We start from the raw sequence: 10,028 nt of genomic DNA on the forward strand, positions 1-10,028 counted from the left end.
TGTGGGCGGAGAGTTAAAGACTCTGCCTTTGACCTTCTTAGGTAAGCTTCTTCTCAGGGTTTGGAGCCTCCAAACCCTTGTAGTTTTTCCTAAATATAGAGGGAAACAATGAACACTGTGTTTTAAAGATTTCATTGTAATGTTAATGCAGTTGGCACTCCATATGCATGGTCTCACACTTGTGGTTTTAGTCAGCCACAGATGGGAAATGCAGCTGGGTCTGTGTGTGGCTCCATGTTTTTCTTGTCTCTGTCTCTAAACAACTCAGTGTTTACATTGTGCTGGGTGTTACAAGCTGTCCAGAGGTTTCTGCCTGGGTTCCATGCAAATGCAGTGCCATTTTGCAAAAGGAACCCGAGTGTTCTGAGTCCCCAAGTGGACAGGTCCTGGAATGGACCTGTCCATTAGAAACAGTCAGCTGCCTTAACTCTAGTCAAATGAAATACTTGTGAGTCATTTGAGAATTCTGTGTCCCAAAACAATGCTCTGAATTGTCTCAACTATTATCACTATGAAATTGTAATTTATTTCATTGACATACGTATGCTGTAGTCAAAGCTGCTTGATCTGTCCAGGAAGTTATCTGTCCTGGCACTGTGTTGGCAAGGTGGCTAGGCGTCTAACCGTAGACTGACTTCCTGAGGAAACACAGCAGTCCTATTCTCTTCCAAAGGCTACCATTGTGTGAAGAAAGGAGTATAATTAGAGGATACAGGAAAATAATATTTTCATTTAATTTTTCACTGAAATCTTTTAATTTCTCTCTCTTTTTTAACCTGGAAGTCCCAGGAACAGAATTCTTTCCCTATTAGTCAAGCAGTTTTCGGCAGTCTTTCTCATAAATGGGAAAAGCAATGTGTAATAGCTTGAGGGTATTAAACTCAGGGCCTTGTGTTCCGACCTCAGCTTGCCTGAGCCATTCTTGTCTATTCCTCCCTATTCCGCTCTTCACCATTCTTCCCCAACCTCCTCATCCATCCCACATGCCTCCCTATGTTCCTCGCCACTCCCCACTCCTCCCCAATTCCTTCCTGTTCTCCATTGTCCCCCACTCCTCTCCCAGACAGCTCCCCATCCTCGCTAACCACTCTACCCTTCCCCATTGCTGTTCCTCCCAGACTCCACCCCATTCTTCTGCAGTTCCCCATTTCTATTCTCCTCTCTCATCCTTCTTGCTCATTCCTCTCCACCCCTCCCCATCTGCACTGGCCCCAACTCTTCTGATTCTCCACCCCCTCTTTGCTCCTGACCGGCCTCCCCAGCCCTCTCCCTCCCCATCTGCACTGGCCCCAACTCTTCTGATTCTCCCCACCCCCTCTTTGCTCCTGACCGGCCTCCCCCAGCCCTTCCTCGGTCCTCATTCTTCACCGTTTCCCCCATTCGTTCCTGTTCTTATTTCATTCCTCTCTGGTTCTCAGACATTCTTCCCCATTCCCTCCCCCTACTTCCTCCCCAATTCTTTTCCATTCTTTCATTAGGTTGTGATGATGAACTCTGTTTGTTCATCCTTCCTCTTGTCCATTCGTCACCATTTTCTCCCGTTTGTCTCATTTCTCCCCGTCCTTCCCAGTCCGTCCTCCGTTTTCTCCTGTTCCTTGCCTTTGTCTTATCTGACCCACCTCCCCGTCCTCCCTTTGTCCCTCTCCCTCTTCTGTCCCTCCCATGTTCCTCCCAGTCTCCCTCAGTCGCTATTCCTTCCCTACTTTAATCCTCGAACTTCTAACTCAGTTTTCCCCATTCTTTCCTATTCCTTTTCTTGCCACATTCCTCCCGCACTTTTCCAGCTTCTCCTTGATTCCTTCCCATCCTTCCCTGCCTCCCATCCTCCCTAGCCTCTCCCTCCTTCCCCATTCCTCCTCATTGCTAAGCATTCTTCTCCATCTGTCCTTTCCCTCATCTCTTTCCATTCTTGCTAATTCATCCCGATGCTCCCCATCTGTCCCATTTTTTCCTTTTGTCCCCCATTCTGCCACCCACTCACCTGTAGGGACAATACTTGTCTGGCAGGATGTATGTGCTGAGCCACTTTCCTAGCCCTCAGAGAGAAGTCTTTGACTGGAAAGCATGGGTATGGTTTCCTTAGCCAGACCACCCTTGATTCTGACTGAAGGGAGAGGCTGTGGCTGTGTCTTGAGGGTTAGCCCTTTGACACTGTTCCAGGGGAGGAGGGGAGCAGCGTGGCTTCTGCCTTGCTGAGCTACTGCAGAGCCCTTCCTCCTTCCTGGGGGCCAAAAGGGAGCCACCGAGAGGAAGCCAAGAGAGGGCTTCCAAGAGTTTCTTTTGGGAAAGAAGCCCCACTTTCACGTATATTTGTAGCTTATTTCTAACGCTAGGAAGTATAGCTTTAGAATAGACTAATACAAGCCATCTTGATCCCTGGGTGGGTGACTGGGTCAGGATGAATAGCTGTTATAATAGCAAGAACGCAGCTATTGTGCCATCTGCATTTTTACTACTCAAGTAGAACTGAATGCCTGGGCATATTCAGATTCGGGTTTCCAATACCCTATGTCCACAGGTATTGCTTTTACTCATTTGAGTAAAGGCTCGCTTTTGTAGGGATTCTTAGCTAAGTAAGTTTAAAGTCTGTTTGCTTGTCACTTATGCAGTGTGGTTATCACTATCTCCCCTGGGGCTTCTCTGACGGTTTATTTGTTCTTTCCCAGCTCCTCTAGATCTATGGATATCTTATTTGCTAAAAGCATTGCAGAAAGTTTAGTTTAGATGAAGTAGGATTGCTTTTACCCTCTATTAAGATAAATGTCAGCAAACACTCCTATATCTGGGTACAATATATGGTAATGATATACACCATTGAGATAAAACAGTTAACTATTTTACAGTATTATTTCTAAAACCAGTCAGAAGTTGTTCTGTGCAACAGTAAAAATCTAAAAGAAATGAAAAATCAAAGCAATAAGGAGAATGAAAACAGGCTTTCTGCGGACTGCAGAATAATTTGCTTCTGAAAATTAAACATTTACTTTGAGCTGAAACTCGTAAAGCCCCAAAGCTCTGAAAATGAAGTTTTTTCTTTCCAGTGTTAGCAAAACCTGAGCTGAACTTGTGTGAGATTCATCTTTATTTAACTGACCTATAGTGTGATTGGAGTAATCATGAATGGCTTTGTTCATAGAGTGCTCTAGCACTTGAGCCATGCCTCCAGACTGGCTTCAAGTCTAATCACACAGTCTGTCATCTCTTCCATGTAGGAACATAGGATTTACATTTGGATAGCATGACTAGACAAATAATGTGTTGTGCATTTTGTTTGAATGTAAGTGGAACTTAAAGCACGTGCTGTGTGACCAACTATAGGACTGGACCTGGGTTTTCATTCATGGGCAGCTCACACTTTATTTAAATTTTGTCAGTACTGAGTTTTGAACTCACTACATGAAGCAGGTATTCTACCCCTCACCTCCAGCCAAACTCAGACTTTCTAAAGTGTGGCTTCAGCTAATGCTTCATAAATTTTATATGGTTTTGGAGCAGTTAGTCCTTCTGCTAACAAAGCTTTGTTAAAGAAACATTTACAGCTTAAAAAGTTTTCACAGTCTTTATAGTATTAAATGCTAGGAATATGCATAACATACAGCTAGAGCATGTTCAGTCTTTATTACCTTGCTATTCATATGCAGGATGTTTGATGGATTCAGGTGTTTGAACATGAAACTTCTGAATTCCGCTTTCCTGCTGTGCTGACTGGGGTCTTTAAATTCAAAGGCCTTAATTACACATACCAGGAACTTCACTTCCTTATTCTCTCTGAGCTAATACTCATAGCATCTTATACAAACTTCTTCATTTAGGAAACATTGCTGATTTCACTGCTTTGAAGAACTTGGAAGATTTTCTAAATGACAGATGATGTGTAAAATCGTGTAGAACAAGCTCCTGATTAGAACTTGCAGGTTATAAAAACCACTTCGTCTGGTTACAGTGGTTTCTTCCTGCCTCTCCAGCTATTGACCTGAAAAGCGATGCTGGAAAAGTGTATCCAGGCCCTGCAGAAGTCGCTGCCGATGTCACGATCATCATTTCAGATGAAGACTTCATGGAGGTGGTCCTGGGCAGGCTCGACCCCCAGAAGGTAATGCTCCCCTAACTTCTACTCAGCGTTATTCTTCCTGCTTGATAATGGCAGGTCAAGTTGATCTGACTCCCAGTTGGGGATTTCTAAGATTCCCTCAGACTCTGAAGAGACAGAGTTGGCTGACAGATCATAGCTTACTTATTTTCAGTTGACATCGATTCTTGGATGGAGTTCCTCTTCACCATACACTAGTAACAACAAAGGCTTCTTATAAAGACTTCTTAATGTCATTAGTCCAAAAACCCTATGAATTAGTGGGTACTACATAAAACAAGACTTTTTTTTTTTTTTGCCAGTCCTGGGGCTTGAACTCAGGGCCTGGGCACTGTCCTCCAGGATAGCACTCTATCACTTGAACCACAGCTTCACTTCTGGCTTTTTTTGGTAGTTAATTGGAGGTCAGAGTCTTAAGGACTTTCCTTTCTGGGCTGCTTTGGAACTGCAGTTCTTAGATCTTAACCTTCTGAGTAGTGATGTGAGCAACCAGTGCCCACGAAGATACTCATTCTCAATGTAAAGGTCTAGTAATTCTTTGAAACCTTGGGAACAGACGTATCAGTTTCCCCTTCTACTGCATAGCTCCCTGTGGCTTAAGGCAATGTTAACATCTCAATTTTAAGCCTTTTCTCCCATATCAGACACTTATCCAACATGTTGGTATACATTTGTCTGCAACTTTTTACAAAAAGGGTGGCTTAAACCAGCAGTATCCAGTAGACATATTAAAGAATGTTACGAAGGTGCACTTCAAAAAATATTTAGCCTAGAACCTACAAATACTATAATTTCAGTATGTAATCAGTATGAAAATGTTGGTGCTATTGGTGATAGTTACTGCTTCACAATGTCTATGTTATGCTTAGAGTGTGTGTGTCTAGCCACTGAGGTCTGCTCTTAAATGCTCAGTAGCCATATAGCTACCTGCTGCTCTTTGTCCCTCATCTGCTCCTGCAACTGCCACTCCTCTGATAGAGGGGTGTGCAAGTCTGTGAACAGATCTCTCTGTCTTTTCTGTGTCTTACGCTCTCGATGCCCTTGCCTTCATCCTCGAGCCTGTGTGACATGTGCCCTACTTTTCACTCTCCACCTCTGATGCCCAGTCTCCTTGTTCATTAAACTTAGAACATGAGCTCTAACACCTGACATTTAAAGCCTTCTGTGTGTTCTATGTTGGCCTCTCCCCTTAAACTATGTTTGGTTCTTTAAGTGGCACAAAACATGTAAAATTGTAAGAACTGCTTTCATTTTATCTCTTGGGATGAGAAAAAGATCCAGTTCCCATCACCTCTCTCCTATTGTCCTCCACGTACTAACCAGGCCTGGCCTTGCTTAGCTTCCGAGATTGGGTGAGATGGGGCGTGGTCAGGGTGGTATGACCCTAGAATGTCTTCTCTTAATGCTGTCTTTGCTGTCCAGCCTGTCTACCCACGACTTCAGACTAATCATAGCCCTTTATGGAGGTGGCCCGGCAATGCTGTTCCTGATGAGAACATTCACAGCATGATTTCCCCTTGCTCGCCTTTCTGGACTTCTCCCACACCACTCACCCATCATGCTACTGACACGCCCTTTCTCTTAGTTCTTCCCATGTATCTCTTCTAGAATTCTTCCCTAGCAACCAGAGGAGTTCCCTCCTGCTGGACTCAAATGGCATCCTGTTTTTTTTCCCTCATAGAGTTCATAACAGGTTTTAATTATTTGATTACCGTTTTGTACTTCCCAGCTTGACATCTGTCCTGAGCATAGAATACTGTCCAGTACCCTACAGACACCCGGTTAATACTTAAGTAGATTGAACATGGGAAGCAATCCAGAAGTGCAGTTGAGTAGAAATTGGAACTCTTGCTTGGCAGACCACATAGAAGGGTCCTATAAACATGAGATTAAAGGGAATGATGGTGAGAGGAGAGTAACACTGTTTAACGGCACTGGCTCCTTCACAAAGCACCAAAGCAACGGATGTACGCTTGTCAGTGATCATAGCTCAGTGCAGGTTCTGGCAGTCCAAGCCACCATTACAGGGTTACAGTTTGTGTAGACAGTAACTTGAACTCTGCATGGCAACCTGGTTTTGGAGAAGGACAGAATACTGCAGCCAGGGTCCACCTTGAGAAGGCACCTGGTATCTGAATTTGAAGTCCTTCAACCAGTCAGTGCAGAAATAAATGAAATGGGGTCTAAGAGAACAAGTGAACAGATCAGCATAGCAAAAATCTTTGAAAAAATGATCAACAAATGATTAGCTAGCTGTACACAGTACCAACATAAAAAGCTAGAGATGGAAAGGGAGACTTTGCATTTCAAGTGTCTTGAGTGTTATTTTCAAAACCTATGCTAACAAATTAAAAAACTCAGAGGAAGGAAATGGACAAATTTCTGGACACAAGTGATCTATACATTGCACTTGAGGAATCCTCAGGCACAGAGGATTCATACTCCAGAGCAGAAAGACCGTATGTGACACACCTGCACCAGCATAAAGGGAAAAAGCTGAATGTGCTTTCTTGTGTCAGAAATAAGACAAGCACGGCTCACATATCCATTCTACACAGTGAAATCTCCATTAAAATACCAGTTAAACTCTTCAGTGAGTCACAGAAAACCACCCTAAGATGCCTATAGAGGCAAATGGACTCTGAATAGCCAAAGCAGTCCTGGTTGCAAGTCGTCACAGAGCCAGCAGTAAAGGACTTAGAAGTAAACTCACGTCTCCAGCCACCTGATTCCCAACAGGCATGCTCAATCTCTACAGAAGCCAGCTCAAAAATGGGTCCAAGACTCATGTAGGAGAACATACTCAGTAAAGCAGAGGGAGAGCCCTGGCTCGCTCGGTGGTGTTGGGGCAGGGATGACTTTCTAGATGGCCTCCAAGAGCCCAGGAAACAAAAGCAGAAGTTGAAAATCATCTGCAACAGAATGGCTGTGTGCAGCAAAGGAAATAGTTCACAGTGTGAATGGGGGGATTCTGCTGAGCCCATCACGTGACAGAAAAGGTAATCCGCTTACAAAGAGGCAAGCTGTATGAAAAGATGCCCTGAAAGAAGAGATACAAATGGCCAGCAAAATACAGAAGAGCTTGACAAATCAGCAACCAGTAATGCAAGTCAAAACTGAAAGTGAATCTGAACGATTCACCACCGTAGGCAGACAAAACCTTAAGACACTTATCTCCAGTTAACCAGCCAAAAACCTAGCCAAGTGGTAGAGTGTCAGCTCTAGTCCCTGAGTTCAAGCCCCAGTATGGACACAAAAACCAAACTACAGTGAGATACTATCTCAGCCTGGTTAGAATGACTATTAAAATCAAGCAAGAATAACAGATGCTGTTGGGGAAAAGAAACCCTTCCACACCACTGGTGATGTGTAGTACAATTACTTTGGAAATCAGTGTACAGTATACAGGTGGCCTCAAACTAAAAACAACACTACTATATGACCCTGTTAACACTAAGCCTGGGTGTATCTCCAAAATCAATGGTGTCATCATAGAAAGGAGTTTATGTGTGTTTATTGTGGCACTGTTTACAGAAGCTAAGATACAAAATCAGCCTGGCTGCATGCCAGCAAGAGTAGAGAAGGGAAATGTGGTGTGCATAAACTATGGAGTATTCAGCCATAAGGAAGGACTTTGTATCATTTGCAGCAAAATGGATGGAACTAGAGAACTTCAGATGCTATGTGAATCAAGTCACACAAAGAAAGACTAATGCTAACAATGCCATTATTGTTTACCATAGGGCTACACATGATCCTTTTTATTATTTCCTGGCTTAAGTACAATAAACATTGTTAATCTGCTTTTAAAGTTCTGGACTTGTTATTAGGGATACAGTACAGCTCTTTATCTACCTAGTCCTAAATTCATGTGTCAGAACAGAGTAAAGACAGCACAGGTTGAAACAGAACTCCCAGACATGTCAGTGCAGATAAATTATTCTCTGGTTTTCTAGAACACACACAGGAGTCTTAATTTTTTCAGGCATCTAAAAATGTGACCACTGTCTATTATGAAGCTGTCATTGCTTACACCCTCCCTGCAGTCCCGTGTTATCAGCTCAGCTGTATTCACTCTGAACCAGTGTCTTTAACAAGAAAGGAAGCGTACTGTGCGAACTAACCATTGGTTCTCTTTCCAATCTCCTTCCCAGGCCTTCTTCAGTGGCCGACTGAAGGCCAAAGGGAACATCATGCTGAGCCAGAAACTTCAGATGATCCTCAAAGACTACGCTAAGCTCTGAGAGTCCCGCCCGCCAGACTTAATTAACAGTGCTTCTCCTCCTCACCCATATGGTCGTCATGCTGCAGAAGAGGTGAAACTAAAATACAGGGGAAACCGCCTAAGGGTTCAGGGTTCAGGTACCTTTTCAGATTTTCATTTTCTACTAATTTTTCACATATTATTTTTACAAGAAACTGTAATCTAGCACATAATTCTGCTACCAGATCTGTATCTTCATAATAAAGTCCAGTTTCTTTAGAACCTGTAATAGCAATTGTAACTTGAAAGGAAAAATCAATAAAAGCTGCTTTGAGACCTTTTACATATTTTTAATTTATTGACACTGGTTTTAACGTGAATGTCTCTGTAGCTATGCATTGTTCATATTTGGTTATTTTGCAGAAGTGCTGAATCTAAAACACAGGAGAAATGACAACATTTTCAGATTTTTAGGCACATATAACCTTCCAGAATTAACCATAATGACATGAAAAAACCATATTTTATATGTATACACACATACACACACACACCAAGATTGATAGTAAGTTACCAAAGAAAATCCCAGGACAGTACGTGGCGTCACTGCTGGATTTTACCTAGACTTTTAATGAAGTAATGACTATTCTATAGGGTTCAGAACACTTCCAAACTCGTTGTACAAGGTGGCCAGCAACATCGTTACTAAGACCTGACAAAGAAGATTGTACAGAAATAAATGGAAAAGTTCTCACAAAATAACTGAAACCTCTCGGTACAGCTGAAGATAATTAAAAGAGCACACAAACCCAATAGGCAAAAAAGAGAAAATAACTAGCAGATAGAATTCAACAAGTGATTACATGGATGAACTCAACATATGAAGACAAATATACATCATATAAACAGAATGAAGGATAAAATGTTGTATGATATGTGAATAGAGAAAAGCAACTGATGAAATTAAAGACCAGATCAAATCCCAGATCAAATTAGATTTAGGAAGCAATGCAGTAAAGGCTATAGCGGGCAACATCATCACCATGACAGCATCCTACTGGAGAAAATCAGCATTTCCTCTAAGGTCAAAACAATACAAAGGTGTGTATTCTTGCTCTTATTTGATACACTACTGGATTAGGCAAGAAAAAAGGAAATAAATTCCCAGTTTGTAGACAGTATCATTCCATACTTAGAAATGTTTTAAAAAGTAGCAGAATAGGGCTGGGAAGGTGGCCCAGTGGTAGAGCGCTTGCCTTGCATGCCTGAGGCCCTGGGTCCAATTCCTCAGCAACACATAAGAAAAAAGAAAAAAGCCAGAAATGGTGCTGTGGCTCAAGTGGTTAGAGCGCTAGCCTTGAGCTGAAGAGAGCTGAGGGACAGCGCCCAGGCCCAGAGTTTATTTAGGCCCCATGACCGGATCCCCCCCTCCCACACACACACAAAAAAGTAGCAGGATGCAGTCAATATCAAAATGGTTTGTATATATTCACACCACACACACACACATATATATGCCTGAATATATATGTAATATATAAATAAAAACACGTATGTGTATATATGTATATATGAGATCAATAATAGCTAATGTGACAAAATCAATACCATTCAGATAAACCAAATAATTCCGTAATTATTCTAGGAACTGGTGGCTCACACCTGTCATCCTAGCTACTCAGGGAGGCTGAGATCTGAGGACTGCTGTTCAAAGCCAGCCTAGGCAGTAAAGTC

The 10,028-nt window shown here is 42.6% G+C and overlaps 1 protein-coding gene across 1 annotated transcript in view; it reads left to right on the forward strand.

Moving 5' to 3' along the window:
- Hsd17b4 (hydroxysteroid (17-beta) dehydrogenase 4) overlaps nt 1-8,637 on the forward strand; it is a 62,977-nt gene extending 54,340 nt beyond the window's left edge. Inside the window, exons 24-25 of the mRNA XM_013016021.1 lie at nt 3,966-4,093; nt 8,245-8,637. Coding sequence (XP_012871475.1) covers nt 3,966-4,093; nt 8,245-8,334 — 218 coding nt within the window. The 3' untranslated portion in view covers nt 8,335-8,637. The remainder of the gene's footprint in view (nt 1-3,965; nt 4,094-8,244) is intronic.
- Nucleotides 8,638-10,028: the final 1,391 nt, after the last annotated feature.

The sequence above is a fragment of the Dipodomys ordii genome, unplaced genomic scaffold (genome assembly GCF_000151885.1).
Source record: "Dipodomys ordii isolate 6190 unplaced genomic scaffold, Dord_2.0 Scaffold29, whole genome shotgun sequence".
Lineage (NCBI taxonomy): Eukaryota > Metazoa > Chordata > Mammalia > Rodentia > Heteromyidae > Dipodomys > Dipodomys ordii.